The sequence below is a fragment of the Rhinoraja longicauda genome, chromosome 24 (assembly GCF_053455715.1).
Source record: "Rhinoraja longicauda isolate Sanriku21f chromosome 24, sRhiLon1.1, whole genome shotgun sequence".
Taxonomy (NCBI): domain Eukaryota; kingdom Metazoa; phylum Chordata; class Chondrichthyes; order Rajiformes; family Arhynchobatidae; genus Rhinoraja; species Rhinoraja longicauda.
Window position 1 is genome coordinate 11,468,120 of NC_135976.1, and position 27,064 is coordinate 11,495,183.

Here is a 27,064-nt window from a genome sequence, read left to right on the forward strand (position 1 = left end):
CACCATGAAGTTGCTATGCCTGATTAAAAGCTTTGTCAACTTGTAACATGAATTTAAAAATACCTGGACTGAAAGACAAAAACTAAATTCATCTGTCAGGCATTGGAAATTAAACTGGCACAAAGCATGTCCACAGGGTACAACCCAATAGGCTTGGTCTCTCAATTGTTTAGCTCTGGTCTTATTAAATCATCCTGAGCAGGGTCCTATTCTTTCTGCCTTCCAGGGTATTGTGCCATTGCCTCCTCTGCATATCATCTGAATGTCTTTACATAAATGTCATGGAGTAAATACAGATTAACCACAATACCATTTAATTCTTGAGTGCACTTCCCCTAATAGCAGGAGTAACAATAGCAAAATAGCAACATCACTAGCAAAATCACTCAATCAGCTAAACACATCAACAATAACTAAGCAATACTTATAACTATGTACACGTGGCAATTCAATAAAATCAATTTGTAAACCCCAATGTATTTTGGGGTGATACCATGTAGCATTTATTACATCCAACATTCCCCTCTTACCAGCATAGGTAAGAGAGTGCACATAATGCAACAAAACAGGTAAAAGCGCGTTAGGGACACAAACTTTGCCAGAGGCAGTAACCCAAAGCGAGTCAGATTCGCGAGGGGAACACCCATCCTGGCTCCACTGGTGTCTCTCAGCCTCGGGGGCGTCCCCCTGAAGCTGGCAGAGTTCCGAAACACTGGGCATAGCGGTAGTTGCAGAAAATTGCTGTTGTTCACCTAAAGGAACTAAAATAGTAGGGGTCAGGGCCTCTGCGTGCCAATGTGTCAGCCAATGTATTCCCGAAAGAAATGGGATCCCTGACAGATGTATGCGAATTACATTTAATGACAGCCAAGGTTTTTCGGGAGTGTTAAAATCGCTAGTAGATTTCGGAAAAACAGGACATTTTTAATAGGAGTGCCTGCTGCAGTCAAAAAGCCCCTGTGCTGCCACAGGTTACCAAAATCATGTGCAACCCCAAAGGCATATCGTGAGTCGGTGTGAATATTAGCACATTGGTCAACGCAAAGGTGGCAGGCCTGCGTGAGGGCAAATAATTCAGCCTGCTGGGCAGCATGAGGTGTACTGAAAAAAGGCGAGGGTAGGCAGTATCCTCAATCTCCAGCGCCGATCGTGCGGATTCTTGCTCATGGCACAACTTAACCCTTTGTCTGGGACCTATCCATATTCCCTGATGCTGTCTCATTATCGGGGGGTAGTCCCCAATATTCTGGCGGGGAGGGTAGAACCGGGACTGGCACCACTGCAGCCGGTGGCTCTGCCTGTGGGGCTGTGGGGATCGGACGTGTCCAAGGTTCCTCGTCACCCTCGGACTCCTGATTACCTAATAAAGCCGCTATAGACTCCAGTGGTTCAGATTCTGACTTTTGTTGTTATTGGGCGAGATATATCCCTTTGGTACAGGTTTTAAATTCACCTCGAGCTCGGGTAGCACAGTCAAGTCTTAGATCATACACCTTACATTCCGCTTGCAAAATATCGCATGTTTTCGGTATTCCCAACCTATCACACACTGATATCCCTCTACTACTTGCATTTTCCCTCCAACTTCGCTCCCTTGACTCCTGATGGTGCTTCCCCCTCTTTCCATTTTTTTTAATCCTCTTTTTCCATTTCTTCACTGCATCTCGCTCCCACATTAATTGTTACCAAACGATCAATTTACCCAGACCAAGACAATGTCAACAAGAGTGACCGCCCTTTACGTTATAATAGCGGGGCACCGCCATCACCTTATCCAAAGTCCGTCTCACATGTCTGACATCCAATTACCAAACGATCAATTTCTCTTATATCCATAGCCTGTCCCATTCCTGGCCTGACAACCAATCACTATATCACGTTATGAAATTACTCTTAAATTTACCCAGACCACAGACTCATGCGATAAAGACTCTTACCTCAATATCATCCTTATCCTTGCCCTTTTCCTTATCGGTTCGTCTGTGAATCTCAGTTGAACACAAAATCAACCCCAAACGAGGGACTTCAGTGTCTGAAAAACGTCAACGTCCGGGGTCTCGAACAACGGTCGAGAAGTGCACTCTGTCCCCTTCGGACGTGTTTCAGTCACCGCTGCCTCTTAGTCGTTCGTGGTTGACAGTGCCAAAGAGATCCTGCCAACTACGCCAAATGTTGTAGTTCGTGCCCTATGAACAGAATAGTCAGACAACCGAATTCGTATAACCTCTTTATTCTACTCACCCAGGTGGGAGAGAGTCTAGAAACCGGAGCGTTTAGAAACACTCGGGAAGCTAGTGTAGTCTCTCTCCCCAAATGCTAACAATTACACATATTTATACCCAAAATACATTTGCCAGTACATTTCCTGTTGCTACCTTATATGGCAAGTTTTACAAAGTCCTATAAATCTTTATGTGCCCTTCAGGACCCCCATGTCCTCCGTGTCCTGTGTGACCTACATGTCCTCGGTATTCCCAGGACCAAAGAACAGTCGATATGACCAAATGTTCCCCTTAACCATCAAAGGATGGTTAAGCATCAAAGCCTTAAAGCCAGTTACCCATATCAAAGGATGGTCAACCATCAAAAGCCTTAAAGCCAGTTACCCATATCAAAGGATGGTCAACCATCAAAGGATGCACTTAGCCATAAACCGTGCCTCTTGTTGACAACAGGATGTCCTGGCAACATAATCGAGCTGGAGCTTTTACACCTTTTTTACACTCCTGCAATAAAACCCATATGGCAAAATGTCGAATGTTTAACCCCTTACATATGTGTAAAGCAAACTTACCATGTTTTTATTCCGGATCTTTTATCCGCGCAATAAAAAGTGATAGCATTAATGATGGTAATTAAAAGCCAACAGGTGCAATATGCATCAGATTACTAGCTGTGGAGACAAGTTGTATCCATCGTTCTGCTCGTTGAACTTGCAATCTTGGAAGGGGGCATTGGTGTGAGCTGACTGTTGCCCATCCCATGGCAGAGCTCAGTTTTTTACAGAACAATCTTGCCACAGTATCCAGACTTTAAACAAATAGTACTCTTTGTAGCAATAGTTACAGCCTTGACTTGAGCATTCTTAATCTCGCTATAGAGATATGAATTTAGCCATTTCAAATAATCTGAACAAGTAAAGGAAATTGTCATTATTGTTACAGTAAAGACGGTCTACTTTCTGAGGAAGAAAAGGAAACAAAGAGCAAATCACTAGAACGAGAGAAAGTTGATGAAGAGGGTAAAAAAGACGAATCTAGCAGCTCCAGTTCTGAGGAAGATGATGATGCTTCTGATTCTGAATCAGAGATAGATGCAGGTAAGCTGAATGGAGGATGAAATGTTAACTTGTTTGGGGGAGATAGGGGACATGTTATGAAAGTATGAATTTGATACAAATACTAACATTTGATGTTCCAAATTTGGGTGCCTCTTCAGGGTCCAAGCAATTTCAGATGAAGAGTCACTTAATGACAACCTCTATTGTTTGTGCACATTTAATTGTCATAAATTACTGGAGCAAATTATGGTTGAAAATAATGAAATAGAAATTGCAGCTACCTGCTCTGTGTGAGTAGCAATTTTATGGAGTATTAAGTTCACAATCTGCTGATATTAATTATTTTGCTACAGAAGGGCAATGGCAGGCCCTGCTGTTTGGTAAAGCTCTCCAATTAGTCCCCTTGTTATATTCTCCAAAGCCTGTAAATGTTTCACTTTTCAGGGGTAAATATTCAGAAAACTCTTTATGCATTTGTCAAAGGCCTGCTTTCCTTCCTAACGTAGTGCCCAGAGTGGGGCACAATTATCTGGCTAAATTCATACGTGATAGGAGCAGAATTAGGCCATTCGGCCCATCAAGTGTATTCCGCCATTTAATCATGGCTGATCCATCTTTCCCTCGTAACCCCATTCTCCTGCCTTCTCCCCATAATCCTTGACACCCGTACTCATCAAGAATCTATCTCTGCTGTAGAAATATCCATTGACCTGGTCTCCAGTGTCAGTGGCAATGAATTCTGCTCTCTGACTAAAGAAATCCTTCCCCATCTGAGGCTGAGATGCTGGAAAGCACTGGAGAAGAGAGACTGAGGGGTATAAATACATAGTTCCTTGAAATGGGTAACATAGGTAGACGCGGTGATCAAGAAGGTGTTTGACATATTTTCATTGGTCAGCGAATTGAGTACAGAAATTTGGACCATGTTACAACTGTGCTAGTCGTGGGTGAGACCACACACGGAATATTGGGTTCAGTTTTGGCCACCTAGAGATTGAAATTTTGTCACCAAGTTGGAAAGGATGCAGAAAAGATTCAAAACGTGTTACTGTGACTGGAGGGCTTGAGTTATGAAGGTGAATGGATGGGCTGGGACTTTTTTTCCCTGGACCATAGGAAGCTGATGGATGACTTGAAAGAGGTAAAAAAATTATAAGGGGTATTGATAAGGTGAATGGTCCATCTTTGAATGAAAGTATAATGTTTTTACATTGAAGAGGGAATAGGATCAGAAACATGGTGCTGTGTAAGTGTTAATGATCTATTTTTATTTCATCTTTGTGTTTAAACCATCCTGCTGTTTTGATCCAAGAAACAATTTCATTAAGCTTTCAAATCTTCCCTTGGAGGGGTTTTGAAGCTGTACTGGATTCTGGAGATTAACTCCTTTCACATTTGCAGTGAGCAAATGAATTATTTCTCAGAGGATGGACTATTTTATTCAAAATAATCAAAACTTTGTTTCTGCAGATAAATCAAAGCCTTCGATCAAAAATAGTATAAACAGCAAATTGAATAGCAGTATCTCTCAACTATCTCCGACAACAGGGCAGTCCACTCGATTTACAGCTACCACTACAAGGAAGGTAAATGCAGTTCTCTTGCCATTTAGTCCTCTGGTATTGTAGTTTGTATAACAGATCGAATAGTTGAGTGAAGTGCAGAGAGATCTTTGATGAAAACATGCTCCAGAGTGTTCTGGACCTCAGACTGGGGCAGAGGTTCATCTTCCAACAGGACAATGACCCTAAGCACACAGCCAGGATAACGCAGGAGTGGCTTCCTGACAAGTCTGTGAATGTCCTTGAGTGGCCCAGCCAGAGCCCGGACTTGAACCGGATCGAACAACTCGGGAGGGACCTGAAAATAGCTGTGCATCAACGCTCCTTGTCCAACCTGACAGAGCTTGAGAGGATCTGCAGAGAAGAATGGGAGAAATTACCCAAATACAGGTGTGCCAAGCTTGTAGCGTCATACCCAAGAAGACTTGCGGCTGTGATTGCTGCCAAAGGTTCCTCAACAAAGTACTGAGTAAAGGATCTGAATACTTATGTAAATGTGATATTTCAGTTATTTATATTTAATTACTTTGCAAAAATGTCTAAACACCTGCTTTCGCTTTTTTATTATGGGGTATTGTGTGTAGATTGATGATAAAATGAATTTAATCCATTTTAAAATAAGGCTGTAACGTAGCAAAATGTGGAAAAAGCAAAGGGGTCTGAATACTTTCTGAATGCACTGTATCATTGCACTTGGATAAATTCTATGATTTGAAGAAATTCAGCAGAGAACAGATCGGCAGGGATGGATTAGAGTTTAATTTTACTGAACAAAAACCTAACAGTGTTCACGACCAGGGTAGACATAAAATGCTGGAGTAACTCAGCAGGGCAGGCAGCATCTCTGGAGAGAAGGAATGGATGACTTTTTGGGTCGAGACCCTTCTTCAGACTATATGTTACTATAGATTATATGCGCTGTCAGTCTCGGTAATTCTCTCCAGCTATTATTGTGCATGATTACATTTTGAAGTTGAGTTTAGAATGTCAAAAAGATCTACGTGTATTTTTGACTTGAAAAAAATTATTTAGCCTAATTATCTAATGGTTAAATGCAATTCCGTTTTAACAAAATACATTTTGTATGATGATCATTGTCGTCTTCATAAATAGGCCTTCCCATGATATGTTTTTGCAAGCTTGCTTATGGAAATATTTTTTGAAACCTTTCCTGCTTTTAAACAAATGAGAACTTGAGTTTTATGTGGTGTGGGGAATATTTTTATGCCAGATTCTCAACTGTCCAGTTACAAAGACAATCAAAGTTGAGTTGGTCAGATTCCCTTGGGTAGGTCCATAATTAGTGTTTACAGTGTGATTTTTGAAAGAGCTCTTGTTTCCTGCTTGGTACAGAAGAATGTTTCATTTTTAATGTTAGTGTCAGTGTCCTCTCCCGCTCCACTATCCCCAGCATTGAGGCACCAGTTGCACTTGGGCATCTCCAGTGGATGGTCACATCTTTCCCATGTCTGTATCAGACATCCAAAACAGGTATTCCGATAGAGCAGTAAACTACAGGACAGAAGGTGCTTGAATGATCTCGAGGATTCTTTAAAGAAGGATATCTATTTAGCAAACTCATAAGATCATAAGATATAGGAGTAGAATTAGGCCATTCGGCCCATCAAGTCTCGTCCACCATTCAATCATGGCTGATCTATCTCTCCCTCCTAACCCCATTCTCCTGCCTTTTCCCCATAACCTCTGACACCGTACCAATCAAGAAACTATCTCTGCCTTAAATATATCCACTGAATTTGCCTCCACGGCGTTCTGTGGCAAAGAATTCCAGAGATTCTCCACCCTCTGACTAAATAAATTTCTCCTTGTCTCCTTCCTAAAGAACAACCTTTGACTCTGAGGCTATGACCTCTCGTCCTAGACTCCCTCACTAGTGGAAACATCCTCTCCACCCACCCTATCCAAGCCTTTCACAATTCTGTACGTTTCAAATGGGTCCCCTCTCATTCTTCTAAACGCCAGTGCATAGGCCCAGTGCCGTCAAATGCTCATCATATCTTAACCTACTCATTCCTGGGATCATTCTGGTAAACCTCCTCTGGACCATCTCCAGAGCAAGCAAATCCTTCCTCATGGGATTATATGGAGTATGGAGACATGTGAGATGGCACCTGCTGAAATCTCGATCCTCCTTCAGATTGATGGCATAGAGGGGCAAAGGCTGGTAAAGAGGCAAAAACTGGCAAATGATAGGTGGATACAAGTGAGGAAGGGTGATCAACAATTGGTTGGAGATAATGCCACAGGAAAGAGGTGAAATAGAGACAAAAGAATGGCAGATAAGGAAAGGGTGTCATGTAAAGCCGGAGGGAGAGATATGAGTGAAAAGGTGCAAGGGGGTGGAAAGAGGTAGAATAAAAGGAAAATGGAGGACTCTTGAGAGGGGTGGGAGATGAATGGAAGGAATAAGGTGACGAGTTAGTGGGAGAAAGGTGTGTGCACAGGGGTGGGAGGGGAAAACACGGATGCATGAGCAGATAAATGGTCAGGGGCAGGGAGTCTACTTGAAATTGTAGTTATTCTCCCCCTCCCCCCCCCCCCCCCTTCCACCCTGGTGTGCACACACCTTCCCTATGTGAAGTCCTTTAGACTCCATTTCACCTCCAGTGTTACCACCTCCACTTTTCTGCCAATTACCCTTCCTTACTTACATCCACTCATCACTTGCCAGTTTTTGCCCCACCCGCACCTCTATTTGTCAACTTTCATCCCTCTGCTGCTCAGTCTGAAGAAGGGTCCCAACCCAAAATGTTGTTTGTCCGTTCCCCTCCACACATTTAGCTTGGCCTACTGTGCCTGGTCACAGGGTGAACGTGCAAACTCCACACAGACAGCATCAGAGGTCAGGATGGAACCCAGGTCTCTGGCTCGGTGAGGCAGCAGCTCCACCGGGTGATCTGTAAGACTTAAGTAATTATCTTGTTTGTTTTATTACAGATCATTACTCCTTTTATTAAACCTGCTACCAAAGATGAAGAAGGGAAGGATGAATCTCCAGCTTCTTGGAGATTGGGGTTGAGGAAAACAGGGAGCCACGATGCACTGACTGATATCAGCAGTTCCCAAACATTGAAAGAGAAGGACTCCTTTGGGATCATCCGGTCAGCTTCAAGTCCCCGTCTTTCAACCATTTTTGATAACCGGGAAAAGGTGCATTGTTGCTCATCTATTCAAATTATTTGCAGGATGTTGAAAGAATTTGCAAGTTTACTAGAACCTGCAACATACTACCATAATTAAAGGCCAGGGTCATTAGTGTGAAATGTTAATCTAAAATCATATTGCAATCTCAGCATGTGTAGGGAGAAACTGCAGATTCTGGATTAAACTGGATAGACACAAAAAGCTGGAGTAACTCAGTCAGGCAGCATCTCTGGAGAAAAGGAATCTGTAGCATTTCAGGTCGAGACCCTTCTTCAGACTGAGACTTGGGAAAGGAGAATGAGAGATATAGACGGTACTTAGAACAAATGTTTGGCAACCGGGAGATCGTGTAGGCCAAGGCAGATTAAGCAAAGGTGTTCATTGAAACGATTGCCGAGTCTGTACTTAGTCTTGCCAATGTATACGAGTTCACACCAGGAACAGCGGATGCAGTTGAAGCCTCTGCCTATGTGATCTCCCAATTGCCAAACACTTCAACTCTCCTTCCCATTCCCATACTGACCTTTCTGTCCTGGTCCGCCTCTAATGTCAGAGTGAGACCAAACGTAAATTGAAGGAACAACACCTCGTATTTAACTTGAGCAGCTTACATCCCACCTGTATGAATACTGATTTCTCCAACTTCAAGTAACCCTTGCATCCCCTCTCTCTCCCTCTCTCCCTCTCTCCCTCTCTCCCTCGCTCCCTCGCTCCCTCTCTCTCCCCCTCTCCCCCTCTCTCCCTCTCCCCCCCCAGCAATTTCCTTGATTATTGCTGCTTTTTACATATTTTTCCAGTCATTTGACCTAAGTACCGTCTAGATTTCGTTCTCCTTTCCCCGGTCTCTCAGTGTGAAGAAAGGTCTTGATCCGAAACATCACCTATTACTTTTCTCCAGAGATGCTGCCTGACCCGCTGCGTTGCTCCAGCTTTTTGTGTTTGTTTGCAATCTCAGCCGATGGACATGTAATTTAGGCAAATAAGTAACTTACAAAACATGACTTATTCCTGATGTGATTTTGAATGAGGGTCCAACTATTTCCTAGCTGAAATGGGGCAAATGCTGAGACATAAATTAGCACTATTTCATATACTTGGCATATGCTCCCATGTTTTGCTAATAAGCTCATTCATTTTCCATTCTCAAAAGATCCTGGTGCTGTACTTTAGCACCAGGCAGAGGATATGCATGGAACGTTCAGCAGCCAACCAATTTACATTTAATGTTTCTTCGGAAATGGCTAAAATCCACTAAACCTATAGCATTATTAGAGAGCTGCAAATACAAACGTGATTGCCATTTAAAAATATCAATCTGAATCCCATCATCACCGAACCCTGTTCCCATACGTTAGGTCCTCTTGTCTTTCTTTCTACCTACCTCTAACATTCCTATGGGAGACCTGCTAGGTGCAGGTTAAAACTTCACTTTGGGTTTCCACAAGATATATTTTTTTATAAGGATGAGAAACAGGAAGTGGTGTGGATTAGGATGGTTGCCTCTGCCTCTGTTGGAGACAAGCCCTAGTACTCCAACATATTCCCATGAAGTATTGTAAGATGAGTTTAAAATATATAGACATAATATGTTCTTTATTTTACTTTACACACGAGAACTGAGTTCTCATAAAGCAGGGGTGATGAATGCACTAAAGGCATGCAACAACTTTGGGATGCTAACTTCTTATTTTTTGTTCATATTATTCAGGACAAAGATACTAAAACCAGACTTGTATATGTTGCACCAACAATCCCGAGCAGAAGGTTGCATAGTACATCAGATATTGAGGAAAAGGAAAATAGGTAAGTTCTATTTTGCCAAGTTGCTTGTGTATGGTTTGATTTTATTCATGTATAATATGATTTGACTGGATAGCACACAAACAAAGCTTTTCACTGCTTATTTGTACATGTGACAACGATAAAGCAATACCAATATTAATGTACATAATATGCATGAACATAGCATTTCAATTGTTGCTCTTTATTTTACTACTTGGACTAGAGTTCTGCTAGAATATTAAATAACCTCTGACCCGTAGATTTGGCTACTTGTGATGCTTTTTAATTCCTTCTCATTTGGACCCAAGAATGTTTACAAAAAATGAGGATAGTAAGGCTTGCTATGCTGTGACACTGTGCTACTAACAATAATGCAATTTGCTAAGAAGATTGTCTATCTGGATAAAGTACTAAGCTTGGCTGGTACAGCATACCCAGACCCAGAGTGGTATAACAAGAAAACAGGGCCTTTGGGCCAACTAGTCCATGGTGACCAAGATTTCTACTTGAGCTGGTGCCACTTGGCTGTGCTTGACTTGTATCCTTCTAAATATTTACTACTATCAATGTACCTGTCTAAATGTATTGTAAGCATTGTACTTCTCTACAGCTTCCTCTGGCAGCTGATTTCATATATCCAGCTGTGTCTCAGTTCTAGATTGTCCTACTCTAGGAAAAAGATAGTGAACATTTGCCTTATCTGTGCCCCTCGTTATTTTGTACACCTCTAAGGTCACCCCATAACCTGTTATTTTATGGGGGGGGGGAATAAGTCCTAGTACAACCAGACTCTCCTTAGAACTCAAGCCCTCAGGTGCCAGTAACATCCCCGTGAATAATTGTTGCCCCTTTTCCAGCTTAATGACATCCTTTCAAAAGCTGCACATAATATTCCATGTCTGTCTCACTAATGACACACAGTTGTAACATGACAACCCAATTCCTGTACTTAAGTCCCTGACTGATGAAAATAAGTGTGCAAATGCTTACTTCACCCCGTATATCTTTGTTACACTTTTCAGGAAACTATGTACTGGTACCCCTGCATCCCCTTTTACACCACTCCAGTGCCGTACCATTTACTGTGCAAGTTAATAGATAATTTAGTGCAATGATAAAGTATTGATTATGGAGCCATACCACATGGAGGAAGCCCTTCTGCCCAACTCATCCATGTCCATCTGAGCTAGTACCATATACCAGATTACGACCCATATCCCCATTTCTATCCATGTACCTGTCCATAAGTCTTTTAAACATTGCCATTATACCACCCCTCGACAGCTCTTATACCACCCCTCTGGCAACTCTTCCCATATATCTGTAACACCTTTTGTGTGTAAAAAGTTTCCCCTTTGGTTCCTTTTAAATCTTTCCCTTCTCGCCTCAAATCTTTGCCCTCTTGTTTTAGACTGATTTAGGCTGAGAGTTAACATTCTTAACCATGTCTTCTTCATTGGGAAGTAAGAGATGAATTTTCGTAGCACTTTTGTTCGTAATATTTGATAAGTACAAAGTGTTTTTTACTAGTACTTGGCTGGTTTTGTTTTATTCACCCAGTAGTAGCGTGGATGCATATTGTTACATCAGCTCATTTTATTGCATTCAAAGGGAATCTGCCGCTAGTTTGGTACGCAGTGGGTCATATACAAGACGGCCATGGAGGGATGACTTAAAAGATGCAAATCACGTGGGAAGTGAAGGTGGCATGTCTGTAAATGTATCAACTGCTAATACAACATCTTTGTATCAGCGAAGGTAAGCAACAACATTTTAGATGCAAATTATGTACAGCAGAGGGAATCTATTTTGTAAAATTATGGCTCCACAATTCAATTGACCAAATTGTATTTTTTTAGATTTTTTTAATTGAATTCTTCGGATTCTTTGAAATTTCTATTTCCCAAATATATTGAGTGAATGTGGCTGAGATTCAGGATACCAGTTATTTTTCTGTGCTCTCTAAATCGACAGCCTTTTTATATTCTAATTTTTTTTTTAAAGTTTAAATAGGATTCAGTCTTAGGTTTTACATTAAACAGTATACATTCTTGCATTAAATACCAGCAGAGTTTCTGTCAAGATGTAGTGTGTTGAGTTAGTTTCAGGCAACGGCGTATTTTTGTTATGCTCCTTGGCTTCTTGTGCTGGTGATTCTCGAGCTGTTAATTCAGTGCGTCATTGCCATTATAACACCTGAGTTGGCTAAACACAGCAACAGCAATAATTCCAGATTAACTTGTTGATGTGATTTTTTTCTTTCCTTTACCATTTTGGCCCCCACCTTCTCCAGATTTCTTTAATGAACCAGATGCACCATTAATTAGCATGTTCATGCGCAAATATTGTTGAATAATTGAATCTTACACTTTTTAAGTGTTGAAACACTTTCACTAGTTTGAGTTTTAAATTAATATATAAAGTTTTAGGAGCAGATTGAGGCCATTCGGTCCGCCAAGTCTACTCCGCCATTCAATCGTGGCTGATCTCTCTTTCCCTCTCAACCCCATTCTCCTGCCTTCACCCCATAACCCGTGACACCCTTACTAATCAAGAATCTGTCAATCTCTGCCTTAAAGATATCCAGTGACTTGGCCTCCACAGCCGCCCTATGGCCATGAATTCCACAGATTCAGCACCCTCTGACTATTCCTTCTCATCTCCTTTCGAACAGTATGGCCTTTTATTCTGAGGCTATGGCCCCTGGTCCCAAATTCTCCCACACAAGCAATTGATTTTGTACTGTAAAGAAGTCCTTATTTTTATGCCGAAAAATAATGTTTGACTAAATCCAGTGTCATGTTTACATTCTTACCGAGGGATATTATTTTGAGTGTTTCTTGGCAGTATTCCAGTTTCTGTGACTGTTCTGAAGAATTGCGTTTTTGGGAAGGACAGTTCTTATTTGGTGACCTTTTTTTGTGAAACCTATTCATAAGGGAGTCCAGCTGTTCAGCATTTTCTTCAGCGATTAAATAATATTTACAAGACCTAATTATTTTCTCTCATAATTATAAATATTGAATGGTCTTGCACTTGCACCAAGAGGCCAGGAGTTTCATGCAAGTTTTTAAGCTAATCTTCAAATGACAAGTTTCACAATTTGCCATTTCATAAGTGATAAGATGGTTGGGATATTCTGTCAAGCTTATTTGCTAGCTTATCCTGTGTGTGTATCTGTCTTTCGGTCTGTCTATAATTAAATGTAGTATAGTTTCTATCATTACGACTTTTGTATATCAATTGTTACCAGTGCCTCTCTTGGTAGAAGAAAAGATGACTTGAACAGTTCCTCCATTTCTGTCATTCCCATCACTACCTCAGTCATCTCCGCTGCTACCATAGCAACCGTTACCTCAGCTGCTGGCCAGCAACCCAGCCGAAATACCATCATCTCTCCCTCTTTCTCTTCCTCTTCCATCTTAAATAACATTGATTCCACAGCAATCATCTACCAGGGCAGGTAAGACTAATGTGAAAGGTATGCTTTCTTATGTTTTCTGGTACCCTGCTATTACTTTTTAATAGTTTGTATTTTTGAGGAACAACTTCTTTAAATCCTCTCTCTAATTTCATCAAATCTTGTGTTTTTACATGCATATAATAGCTTGGATCATTTTGGGCTCGTGGAAATTGATACGATTTGAAATCTGAATTGAATCCCTTTGAGACTTTCAACAGTTGATCTTAGTTTAACCTTTGCATGAGGGCATGAAGTCTTCCTGAACACATTTAAAAAATAACTTGCATATTTTGACATTTTTCCTGCAGTAGATGTTCTCAGTTTGGCCCATACTAATATGATTCCAAGTAAATGTGTATTTTTATAATAATGACCGACACTTACATATATTCATGTCATTGTCATTTCTGAATCAGAGAAAGGTTTTCTTCATGCATTGGCTTGAAATACTGATATTTCTTAAACCAATTTGGTTCTGTTTAAAGGACCATATTTAAATTCTGCTGCCAGGGTTTCAGTCGTTCGGCAGGCAAATTAGTTTTGAACATCATAAAGGGTATTGTAATGAAAATAGTGTAAAAAAACATGGTTGGTTAAAATCTTGCTTTAGAAAAAATTCACACTCTAATTTGTCCGAGTTAATTCTCAGTTCCGTTTGTTTTCATTTTGTTTTAAACTATTATCGTGACATGAAAATGTCTGTCTCCAACTGCCATTACTTTTTTATCGACAAGCAACGTAATCTAATTTTAGCCATTTGATATTCCATTCCATTTGCCAGTGTAGTGTGTTCATGTGTGTTTGACAGGTCAGTGAGGTCCATGATTAAAATTGACTGTCTCGTTACCACACTGGACTTAAACGATATTTGGGTCAAGAAATGCAAACAGACTTTATTGGGAGCCCAGCGAGTTCTATTTTATAGCTTCAGAGGTAAATTAGTGTGTTGCATTCAATGCTCACGTTGGAAATATTTTGTTTTCCACGTGAAAAACAAGAGTGGGTGAGCGTTTTGCGAAAAGAGCTCCATTCAATGTTTCAGCATGGATATGCGGTGCTGGGCTTCTTGGTAATAATTGGATGAAAGTGAAAATGATACGATTAACAAGTTTGAACTGACAGGAACATTAGTGGAGCTGTCGATAGCGAGGACTGTTGTCAAAGGGTACAGCAGGAAATGGATTGGTTGAAAGTTTGGGCAGAGAAATGACAGATGGAGTTTAACTGGATAAGTTTGAGGTGATGTGTTTTGGGAAGTCAAAAGCAAGACCCTGAACCTTGATGTACAGAGGAATCTTGGAGTACAACCCTCATAATTCCCTTAAAGAGGGATCGGATAGTAAAGAAGGAGTAAGGCTAGCTTGCCTTTATCAGGGAATTAAGTATAAAAGTTGGTAAGTTATGCTGCAGCTTTCTAAAACTTTGGTTAGGCCATGTGGAGTACTGTGTGCAGATCCATTGGGTACAGCCCATGGACAATGTAGAGGCTTTGGAGAGGGTGCAGAAGTTGTTCATCAGGATGTAGCAGGGAGCCCCTTCTTGCTCCAAAGGTCTAGCAGTTTCTTGTTGAAATTTGATTTTTGACTTTCAGTTATTATCTTCACATCTTTGTTCTGCACTCTATCACAGACATTCCTTCAGAAAAGAAAAATGAGTGAGGCAGTCATCATTATAAGGAAAACAAAATGTTCCCTCGTTTTCTTTAAGCACAAACCTTGACTTGTGTTTATCAAATTCCTGCACATTTTGCTTTACCTATAGATCTAGATATTTAGCCACTTTCAGATCAGGAGGGGGGAACATGCTCTGTCTCCATTAACCTTATTGGTTGAACTATGTGATTATCTTGTAAGTATGAATCGAGCTAAAAATACTCTTGTCATCCAGATTTAAGAGGCATAACTATTGATTAGTTCAGAAACAGGAGTGGTACAGTGTGTTAGTCATCATTATATCACACACAGTGTGCTTATTTTATTTGCTGTATTTACAATTGATCCCATCACCTTAATTGAATTAAGATACCAACATGACCTATATAAATTCCTCCTCCTGGAAGGAGGAAAGTTACATGTTTTCATAATGTTGTGCTTAACCTTTGGAATCTTGGGTGTATGAAATGTTTCAGAATTTTGGTTGAATATTGGGACTCCACGATGATGTAATTGTGGCATATGAATATGTAAAACCACAGATAAGGGCCTCATAACGCAAGGCAGAACATTTGTATGATGGGGTCAAAAGTGGGAGATTTTCATTGTCAGAGAGTAAGTATAGTTGTTTGTATATTCGGAGTGCATTTTGTTATTGGAGTTCATTACCTTTTAACAGTTCAAGAACATGTTTTGCTTTCATTGCTAATCATTTTTAGCTAGTTTTACATGCCCACAAGTTTTTTCTTTGGACTTTGAAATGGTTACTTGGAAAGTGAGCTGCCGATTGCAATGATAAAGGCGTGTAAATTCATACTCAAACTAGTTTTTGCTTCAGGTACTAAACTTTCTTTCATGTCCGTGTATGTTTAAAGACGGAAGCTAGCAAAGACCATAATGTCATCCCTTTCTGTTATTGACGTAAATGTGAAGTCTAGTGTCGCTGCTATAAAAGGCTTTGAGATGCCGAAGCACTAATCTTATTCAGATAAGGCTAGTGTCGGCTTGATCAACTGACAAAGCTTTCACCAGCAACGACCTGTGACTGAAGAACACAGAACTAAAGGAATGTGCACTTGATATAATTACCCTGGCCTGTCTATGGAATGGACACTTGAATGCCAAAATATTTTGTTAGTTGCAAATCTGAGCCAACTTCTCTTGCTAGCAAACGAGGATTTCGAGGCTAATTTCTGTGCTTCGAGAAGAAATTCTGTCTTGTTTCCTTTTTGGAAGTACAGATCTGTTTTCCATTATCTGCACCTGTTCTTGGTGATTTAACCTTGTTGACCATAATGGCTTTGATTCTCAGATTTTGTTGTGTTAGATTCAAGAAGGATAGTCTAACTTGTTCAAATTATTATTTCATAAGTTTTTTGAAGTCCAGGGAAAGTGTACTAAATGAACAGATTTTGCTGGATTCCATTTACGTTTATTCACCATGTTTGTTTGGGTTTTTAAATTATTAAAATTATTGATGGCATGCATTGGAAGTGTCAAAAATAGCAAAGATGCCCAGCTTAATATTAGCACAGCAATGTGCCAAGCTGCCTGAATCAGTTTACAGAAAATGTAATGATATGCAGGCTTCAACAGGGAATGTATTTTAGGTTAAATAGGAATGGCTGCTGACGTCAGTGATACCACTTCCGACAGGGCATTATTGTTTATGCAATAGCTTTTCATTTGCAAGTTCTGAGTTATTTAACAATACAAGGGTTTGTCCTCCATTGCCACCATGTTTCGTGGTTGCAGCCTGTTGTGAAGTAGATTGAGGGAAGAATAAATGTTGGCCAGGGCATTTGGTGTGATCCTTTCCGTAATTCTAACTTTTTTAAGCTGACCTTGAAAGCAAAATGCAGCCGTATATTACGAGGTATCTGTCATTTTGATTATTTGAACAGTTAATGTTGTATGGCTGAGAAGAGACACTTGAGAAATGAAATTTGTTACATTCCAATTTTACTTTCTATTATTCACTCTTTGATTAATAAAGCAATAAAATTGCCCCAGAAGTATATGCAAATGAATAAAATGCCTAGTGCAGGGACTATGTGCTGGTTCTTGATGATGCTGCAAAGAATTTCTTCATGGAGAATTCATGAATAAACTGAGTGGAAGTGATTTGATTTGATATATGTAGATGTTGTAAATTTGTTTTTGTAAAACTTAAATTTACATACGTTATATTGCCAGAAAACTTGAACAAAAAGTTGTTCTAAAGAAATGTATTGCAGTGAAAATGAAATACATGGTTTCCACTTTGTTCAATCACCTGCAAAGATTCAACAACATCTGATGTTGCTGCATTTTGGATGAAAGCAGTTATTTCATGACTCGAACTTAAAGCAAATAGTCGTCATTGCTGACCTCATAAAATCACTTGCCTGTTGAAGTCCATATCCAAAAAAAACTTATCTCTGTGCTGACATATTTCAGGTCCTATCTCACCCCTGTCCGAGATGAAGAAGCCGAATCACAGAGAAAAGCTCGATCCAGGCAGGCCCGGCAGACAAGGAGATCAACGCAGGTCAGTGGATTTAAAACTTTCATATGTAGCAAGTTTAAAATTGCCTCTGCTTAAGTATTGAAACCCACAAATTTGAGTTTATTTTGGTGCTTATCACTAAATATCATGTGGTCAGATTAATTGCTTTCCAACATAAGGTTCTGACCAATAAAGGGCTGAGGTTTTTTTCTTTCGGATAAATGATCATTCCAATTGATTTCTCTAATCAATGTACTATTCCCACTGCTCAGGTCTACTCTTTTGATTCAGTTATTAATCAGGAAAGTCCAACAGATGCATTCATTTAAAACTCTAATTATACCAAATTTTTAAAGTCATTATAATGGTAACTTAACCATACTGGAGGAAAAAGTCTCCTGAAATCTTTCCCATACAAGTAAAAATATATTCCCCCTTTTCCACCCTTATTAGCAGATTTATTAAGATCCTCCATATCCACATTGCTCCTTGTTGTTAGCCCACATCGCTCCTGATTAAATAAACAGTAAATATGCTTCACAAATGATAACATTGACCTTGGAGACCGATTACATTTAATGATTGTGCATTGTAATTACAAAATGTAGTTATTGAGAGTTGCACTAATCATTGCAGTTAAATTAAATGTAGATTTCAACTTCAGCTCTGACAACAAAAGTAGTCAGCATTCAGATTATCTCAGCATTTTTGTCACATAGATAACACTGTTAGTTTACATATTACCACGTTCTGAAGTTAGCTGTATTTTCATTTACATGGCGCTTTTTCAATAGTAAAATCATTAAACCGTTAGCAGATAAAACCAAAATCAGTATGCACAGAAATATTGTATAGCATTAAAAAGCATAACATGTTTCATCGAGGGAATTGTTAAAGACTTTACCATCTTATTGTTGTTAGACAGTAAATATCTCTAAAATTATTCTCTGCTCTATAATTATGGTGCTATATTCATATATATCAAAACCAATTGGCCAAATAATGATGGCCAAGGAGAATACTGAATAAAAATTGAAATTTTGGCCTGAAATATTTTGAGTTCATCCTAAATTTGATATTGCTTCCCAAAATGTTCGTAATTTCTTTTAATGATCTTTACAGCTGTATGTTCTTTTTGTAGATTGTAATGTAGAATAAACCTACTTGAGTCTGTTAGTCATTTAATATTCTTTTATCTGTTGAAAGTCTTGTTACTGGCATTGCCCAAACATGGCTAAAGTGAAAGTGGGGTGTTGAGCAAAATCTATCAGTATTTGTAAAGAATGTGTAGAACAACTTGGGTGAGAAAGCAAAATGGTAACGTTGGCAATTGAACGTTAATAACAATTAAATTAGTTAATGCTGCAAATCTGTTAACAGACATGATTTGGAAACTTGTTATAGAAGTTTTAATAATTAGTAATGTGATGATATGCGATTTAAAGATTTAAGCACTTGACAGGCCAATGATAACAAAAAGGGGAGAAAGTTTACACAAGCAATTTTATCAGGGCAAATTACAACCTTTATTCCTTTGAGTTTATATTGGTTGATTTACAAAAGGTGTTTAAAATGACTACGGTAGAAACAAAGGCCTTTTATCTAAACTAAGAGTGAGTTTGGGAAGCGCTGTTTTAAACATGGGATATTGCAAATCTGAAACTCTTTCAAAATAACAATAGTTTCACTAACATTTTCACTTGTGGAGTGGTCATTTTTGATTGTTGTTATATGGATCAAGAAATAAACAGAGTCGAGGTTCAGATTGGTGATGATCTAATCGAGCGGCTGCTTAAGCTTTGTGCCCCCCCCTTCTTTTGTCCATTTATTCCTCAAAAGATAACCTGCATGGTTCAATTTAAAAAAATATATACATGAAAGTATGCTGTATTCGATGTTCAATTTCATAATTTGAACATATGACTAATCTATTTAATTATGTTAATTTTAAGTTAATTGTATAAAATTTTAGCAACAGGATGCAATCATTCCAGAAAAAAAGTGAATATTGTAGAGGTGGAGTACATTCTTCTGAGAAAGAGAAAATCTTTGCAGAGCCAGAACCATAATGTCAGTGTTATTTAAAAAGGACAAGAAGTAGACATACTAGATGCATGTGTGCCAATCTGGAAAGCTACTAATGCTGGCAAACAGCTTCAAAATAGAACATGTAATGCCATCAATTTGGATTTGGGGCCCATTGATATTTTTAATATATGACAAGGCTGGATTATTACCTCTTTTTACTTTTGCATTCTACAATTTGGCCTGCTCTCTTGTCAAAATCAAAAGCCAGTACATGTCTTCAATGTAATAGAAAATAAGTTATTTTCAAAATGCAAGGAAATGTGGTTTTGTCTTTAAACTATTATTGCATTAACAAAAATCTTATATTATGAATCAGTTTGCTTTGGTATACTTGGAAAGATGCCCCCCGGACACACATGATTACTAAATATGCAGCTTTTGTTTCTCATATTAGTTAACCTTCATAAAAGAGGGAATATGCTTTTGCTCGCCTATTTGTGCTGCTGTTTTGCTCAATTACTTGCACGTCCAGTTTAATTTAAAAACCTATCAGCTTTGCCATGACCTTACTCGTTAAAGTAAAGTGATGTCTTACTTCGTAAAACATGATATAATGGTTCTCTTAATATACTAAATGTCAACTGTTCAACACGTCTTCCTTTAAAGGGCATTAGAAAAAAATATGTCTGCATTGAATCTGCCTTAATACACAAATTGATCCTGATCACAAATTGGAAAGTATTTGTGCGATGTCAAGTGTAATATATTCAAGTTTTTGATGATTCAAAGCTGGGTGGCAGTCCAAGTTAAAGGAAGAGGCTTTAAGGAAATAAAGGCTGGCTGAGTGACTGGGTATGGATATGGTAAACTGGAAACATTTGGTCATCCCTTGTCGAAAGAAATAGAATAGCAGAATATTTTTTAAATTTTGCTATTGAAAAGTATTCGTTTTGAGGGACTCGGGTGGCTTTCAACATGAAACACAAAAGTGCAGATACAATAATCAATTTACGAAGGCAAATGATGGATTGGCCTTACTTAAAAGTGGATTTTAGCATGAAAGTAAAGTTGTCCTTCAATGGAGGACAGTAGTGACACTGTCTTGGACTATGGTATCCTGATCAGATTTGCAGCCCCTTTCCCCCCCCCCATAAAAGTTTTCATAAGATACCAAATGCTTCCAGAAACTTGGTGGATATGATGCATTTAAGATCAAAGGTGAGCCACATGCTCAGTAGCGTGCAGTGATACTCACCTTTTAAGCTTAACTGCACCATACCCATCAAGGTATTGAAAGGAGAACAGTACAATATTTACTCAATAATATCTTGAGCAAATGGATATGAAGAAGTTGTTTCCACAATGCTTGTGAGGTTTTCTTCTGTATAAACTGGAAGACATGCCTCTACTGTTATGTCACCAATGAATTGCTCATTTGGTGATTCTCCTTTAAGATTTCAACTTGCAACTACATTTCTTCACCATTTCTGATGTTGTTTGGACCCTTTAGTTCTCCCCCTCGTTCCCTACCACCTGTCTCTTATATCCCAAAGCAATCCTCAAATTTGCAATGTTGTTTTGTACTCAGTGCCGAAATACAGTTCCAGCCCTCAATGCCTGCCCTCCATCATGACCTGCTATAATTTTTGTGCATGCTTGAATGTGAGACTGAATACAGCAGGCATGTGAATTTTAAGCGTTTCCGCGGATTTTTGTGTTTTTAAAATCCATTTTCCGTGCTTTTTGCATGATTTCCGCGTTTTTCACTTTGCCAAATAAACAGAGAAATCTGATTGAATAAAAGAAAGAAAAGAGAAAATAAATGATGTAATGAGATAATGAACACTAGGGTTCTTCTGGAGGTCGCCAGGGTCTCCGCGAGAAATCCCCCGCACCCTGGAAGTCTCCCTGAAAATGTGGCACCTAGGCTGGGCAAGGCAGCCAATCTCGACCTCATTGGGACTTCCACGGCCGATCGGTGGGTTGAATTTGCAACCTGCAGCAGGGGCTCTGGAACTCCAGCCCAGCACATCTATCCCCGTAGCCGACTTCCTTGGCCGGCTGGATAAACCAGCAAAGCTCTGGAACTAAGAGTGCCAGAAAATCAGTGGTGGAACTGTAATGAGTAAATATTACATTTAAGTGAAAGATTATATAACTAATTGAATTAAGACGGGGTTAAAATATAAAACACAGCAGAAAAACCAATTACCACCTTTTTGGGCTAATTATCAATTAATGTGCGAATTGACTTAAATGTTATTAGTATACAATGACATATTCACATTATTTTGTGATGTCTGTTTTTACTTTGAAATGCACTAAAAGAGGCTTGAGACGGGTAATTTTGTGTGTAAATTTAAAAAAAAATCAAATTTTCTGACCCCCGTTGTACCCCAAGCACGGCTCTTTTCCTTTTTTTTTAAACCTCACTCACATGCCTGATATAGTGTAGGTTGGATTGGGTTGGAATATTGCATGCATTGGTACATATGCCTTACTGTTTAATGCGACTTTTCAAGTTCTGTGAAAGTTTCCTGCACTGCCACCCCATGTCTTAGACATGAAACAGCACGTCTTGCTCAAGCTAAGACAAACAATGTTGGACCTTCATCCTGTTCTTACAGTGATAAACATCTAACACTAAGCACTGATCAAAATGTTCACTATGGGTGTAACCAGTAAATACTTTAATTGTTAAATGGGCTTTCTAAATGCCAAATCACATTGTCACCCCAAACAGATAAGTGATTGAAGGAATGGTGGAAGGAAAGTTTAACATCAACTTTTAAAAAAAATCTGTTTTCATTTAGGATCTTTCCTAATTTTATCACCCTTGTATCATTCCCCAGACCCTCTTTGCATATCTACCCACTCCAAAGAGGTAGGCAGTTGTCTTGAGGGCAGCGTACATTGCTAGTAATACTTTGGTAAAAGAAGGATCTGACTGGGAGGGCCCCTCACTACCAGCCAAACAAGGTCGAAATGATGAGCTCTGGTGGGTTCTGACGACGAGGCATATTGCCATACAAACTGGTCATTCTCTCAGAACCATTCCACAGGATCCATTGAGTCCTTGTCCTGCAGTGCCGCAGAATGTTCCATGCTGACCGATGGATTTGGGGTCAAAGTTGTTGGTCTGGAAGAACGTTTCTACGAAGGACAGGTGGTACGGCAATATTCAGCTGACTGGCACATTGCATGGCACCACTTTCGCAAAACCAGGGTTAGGTAAAACCTCAGCGGGTCATGACATGGTGCCCACATGCTTTGGCTGCAGGCACAGTCTGATGCAGCCATACACGAAGGTGGCCATCAGGATGAAGGCAGCATTGGGCCCGCTTTTGCCCCCTTTGTCCATGTACTTGTGCATCATGACCCTTCAGACCTGCTCCATCTTTAATCCCTAGATCAGCTGGAAGACGGGCCGGGTGATCGCCAAGGCAGAGGAGCAAAGGATGAAGCGTACCTGCACTAAGTACAGCAGCCCCGAGAGCACCTCACTCTTGATGTTCAAAATATTTCCAGTTATTGAGAGGGAGCACTGTTTCTACTGTCCCAATTATGTTTGGCCTTGACTGTCTGCTCCAAACCAGGTTCCCAGCACCTTCAGTAAGTCAGACCTGTTGGTGCAGGGAACGGAAGATTGAAGAGCATGGCCTTGCTTTTCCGGCAGTTGTTTCTGGCTCCCGATGCCAACTCAAACTGGTAGCTGATGCTGATCAATCTGTGAACTGACCGTGGATCTGAGCAGAAGACAGCAACATCATCCATGCACAGGGAGGCATTGATCTGAGTCCTCTCACAGCCTGGCAATGTCACCTGTCTTATGCTTCCGTCCCTCTTGACGGATTCAGCAAAGGGTTCTATACAGCACACAAACAAGATGGATGAGTGGGCAACCCTGCCCGACTCCAGACCTGACGGGGAGTTTCCCATCCATTATTTTTGTCTGCGCTTGCAGATATCTGTGTAGAGCAGTTGCATGGTGCCTCCTTTATCATCCACCCTTCACTTGACCTTGATCTGGCGCTTTCTGGTCTAGATCCCGAAAATATACTATGTCACTTCCTGCCCCCTCGATATAACAAGCTAGGAAGGTGAGGACACCCATGACTGATGCATGTGGGTTAAACATTGCATTGGAATCGCACATTCCTTCTGGGTGAGAAGCGTGAAGAATGGCTGTACCTTCAGCAGCAACGGTGGAGCTTTGCCCCCCTTCTCCCGGAGGTCCTGGTGCAGTTTCTCCACTCTTGCTAGGTGTTTGAATGTAATGTCAAAGAACCCCTTACCGGGAAGTCGTGGTGGCAGTAGATGTCCTTGGCCTCGGACTTGGACCTTCCACTTGGACCTTCTCAATGACGAGGTCCCTGGTGAAGGGGTTTTCCTTGTTGAGGTCCTTCACTATCACCTGAGCTTGTTCTGAATCCCTTGTGCTCCTGAGGCACTCAAAGCCACAGCACGACGCAGGATGTATAGAATTTTTAATCTGCAAAGAGGTGTTCGATTGGTCCCCCAAACAACTTGTCTGACTTGTGTAGGAAGGAACTGCACATGCTGTTAAACCGAAGATAGACAACAAAAAGTTGGAGTTACTCAGGCAGCATCATTGGGGAGAACGAATAGGTTCCAGAGATGCTGCCTGATTCACAGACTTCAAGCAGTCATTGCATGCAAAAGATATGCAACAAAATACTAAACATGACTACTTTCATTTACATGATATTGCCGTGTCCCAAACATTATGGTGCCCTGAAATGGGGGGACAATGTATCAACACTGCTGTAATTTCTACATGATGAAACCAAAATGTATAAAAATGGCCTTTATTAAAATCTGACAATGTACTCTTTAACCATGTGTGATTTTTTTTCTATTACAATTCTCAAATTATGGAGTACAGAGACAAATAAATAAATGATGGGTCTTTGTCCCAAACATTATGGAGGCCATTGTTGGTAGTACATCTTTTTCTCCTGTGACTTTTCCCTTCTGATAGCACTTATTCTTCTAAACCAGATCTTCTTATGGATTTTTTCCTTACTCATTCCTCTGTTTTGTGTTATAATATTTGCCCATAAATCTGCATATTTTTAATCAGGTTTTCATATTTTTTTTATGTTGCTCTAATCTCCCAAACAGAATGTACCTGGACGTCCCAGATAGCCAGTATTCTTCTGCAATCTTTCTTTACTAACAGTTACTGTGATTTATTTATTCTTTGCACCATGCATACGTCATTACTTTGCCAATGGAAAAAAAAATATTTTGTCTCTTGCTGTGAACTAAACTTCTTTATGGCCAGGGCTGAGATGTGACAAAAAATCTTTATTTTGCTTATAATTAAAGTTTGAAGATGTTTGCCATCATTTTAAAATTATGAAGCTTAGCATTTTTGGCCATCCATTTTAACACTGATGGGCTGTGGTCTAAATAAATATTCCTACACTACTTCCCAAACAAAGTATTGCTGTCTTTAAGCATTCTATCAATTTACTAATGTACACGGCAATTTTGAATGGATTATGCTGGTAACTTTTTAAAATAACACTTAATTATCCACATTATTCAATGACCAACAAGATAACAAGAAATAAACTGTAATCCACACTAAAACTTTGTCCATTAACCCTCGGCTTTCTGCTCCACACTGGCTCCTAACCAATCTAAATCTCTCTTCAAAAAATCTTATCTTTGTTTTTAAATGTCTTACTAGTCTTAAAAACACAAAATGCTGAAGATGTGCAGGAATTCACACTGCATCTGTAGAAAGAGAAACTCGTTTCTCCAGCTGCTGTTTTATTGAGTTTCGTCTAAACCTGTCTGGGTGGGGAAAACCAGATAAAGCTCTCAAGAGCAGTACAATTCAGAACTCTTAAATGTTTATTAAAACCCAAATAAATGGCTCAAATAAAATGCAAATACAAAGAACACAAAAGATGTTGCATGAAATCACAAAACGTACTGTAAGCTATTGCATTCTAATGGGATGTCTGTATGCTGTGCCTTACACTTATTAACCCTTATTTGCAGCTGCGAGCCCCTCTACATAACATAAGCCATTTAATTGAGAGAGTTTTTGCTTTGTAAGCTTGACCCCATTAGAAGTGCATTTGGACCCTTTCCCAAGCTGAAGGGGATTTTCACTCAAATCAGTCTAGACTTAGTTAGATTTGAATCCCAAAGTGTTTGAAACCATTATGCATTATTGATTTACGCAATTACTCACTTTTTAAAACTGTGCTTCTGCTATTTGTTTGCTGATATGAAGATGTGCTTTGTTAAATCAGGGTGTAACGCTAACAGATCTGCAAGAAGCCGAGAAGACGTTCAGCCGTTCTCGTGCTGAAAGACGAGCTCGGGAACAACAAGAGAAGGATGAAATGGAAAAACAAGATGTAGAAAAGCAGGATGAAAAAGAAAAGCCATTGATATCACAAGACGCAGAAGACTACAGACAAAGATGGAGTAGAACTCAGGAGAAAGAGGTATCATGAACATTCCGGAATGTCCTTATAGGGCGAAAAGGACACAATGTGCACTTTTATTGGTCTGCACCATAAACACGAAGTTCATAAGTCATGGGAATAGAGGTAGGCCATTCGGCCCATCGAGTCTACTCTGCCATTCAATCATGGCTGATCTATCTTTCCCTCTCAACACCATTCTCCAGCCATATCCCTATAACCCCTGACACCATTACCAATCAAGTATCTGTCAATCTGTCTTAAAAATGCCCAATGACTTGGTCTCCACAGCCGCCTGTGGCAATGAATTCCACAGATTCACGATCCTCTGACTAAAGAAATTCCTCCTCATCTCCTTTTGAAAGGTACGTCCTTTTATTCTGAGGCTGTGCCCTCAAGCCCTAGACTTGCCTAGTAGTGGAAACATCCGCTCTATCCTGCCCTTTCACTATTTGGTATGTTTCAATGAGGCCCCCCTCATCCTTCTGAACTCCAGCGAATACAGACCCATTGCTGACAAACACTCATCATACGTTAACCCCCTCTAGACCCACTCCAACGCCAGCACATTCCTCCTCGGATATGGGGCCCAAAACTGCTGACAATAGTCTAAACGCGATCTAAAGAATGGATCGACTGGACTTATATTAAAAGAATGGAGTGACTGGGCTTATATTCACTGGAATTTAGAAGGATGAGAGGGGATCTTAAAGAAACATATAACATTCTTAAGGAATTGGACAGACTAGATGCAGGAAAATTGTTCCTGATGTTGGAGTCCAGAACCAGGGATCACAGTTTAAGAATAAGGGTTAGGCCATTAGGACTGAGATGAGGAAAAGCTTTCATCCAGAGTTGTGAATCTGTGGAATTCTCTGCCACAGAAGGCAGTGGAGGCCAATTCACTGGATGTTTTCAAGAGCGAGTTAGATATGGCTCTTAGGGCCAACGGAATCAAGGGATATGGGGAAAAAGCAGGAACTGTGTACAGATTCTGGATGATCAGCCATGAACATATTGAATGGCGGTGCCAGCTCGAAGGGCTGAATGGCCTACACCTACTTTTTATGTTTCTATGATCAATGCCTTATAAAGCCTCAGCATTACATCCCTGTTTTTATACTCTCATCCTCTCGAAATAAATGCTAACATCGCATTTGCCTTCCTTACTACT

General features: G+C 39.9%; 1 protein-coding gene across 2 annotated transcripts in view; it reads left to right on the forward strand.

The window, feature by feature from the left end:
* Window positions 1–27,064, forward strand: part of LOC144605425 (protein phosphatase 1 regulatory subunit 12A-like) — a 177,008-nt gene that overhangs the window by 87,545 nt on the left and 62,399 nt on the right. Inside the window, exons 8-15 of one of the 2 annotated variants that reach the window (XM_078420660.1) lie at window positions 3,165–3,319; window positions 4,751–4,866; window positions 7,801–8,013; window positions 9,716–9,810; window positions 11,401–11,547; window positions 13,043–13,252; window positions 17,344–17,434; window positions 25,714–25,911. In XM_078420660.1, the coding sequence (XP_078276786.1) occupies window positions 3,165–3,319; window positions 4,751–4,866; window positions 7,801–8,013; window positions 9,716–9,810; window positions 11,401–11,547; window positions 13,043–13,252; window positions 17,344–17,434; window positions 25,714–25,911 (1,225 nt within the window). The remainder of the gene's footprint in view (window positions 1–3,164; window positions 3,320–4,750; window positions 4,867–7,800; window positions 8,014–9,715; window positions 9,811–11,400; window positions 11,548–13,042; window positions 13,253–17,343; window positions 17,435–25,713; window positions 25,912–27,064) is intronic. The other variant, XM_078420661.1, reaches the window with a different exon arrangement.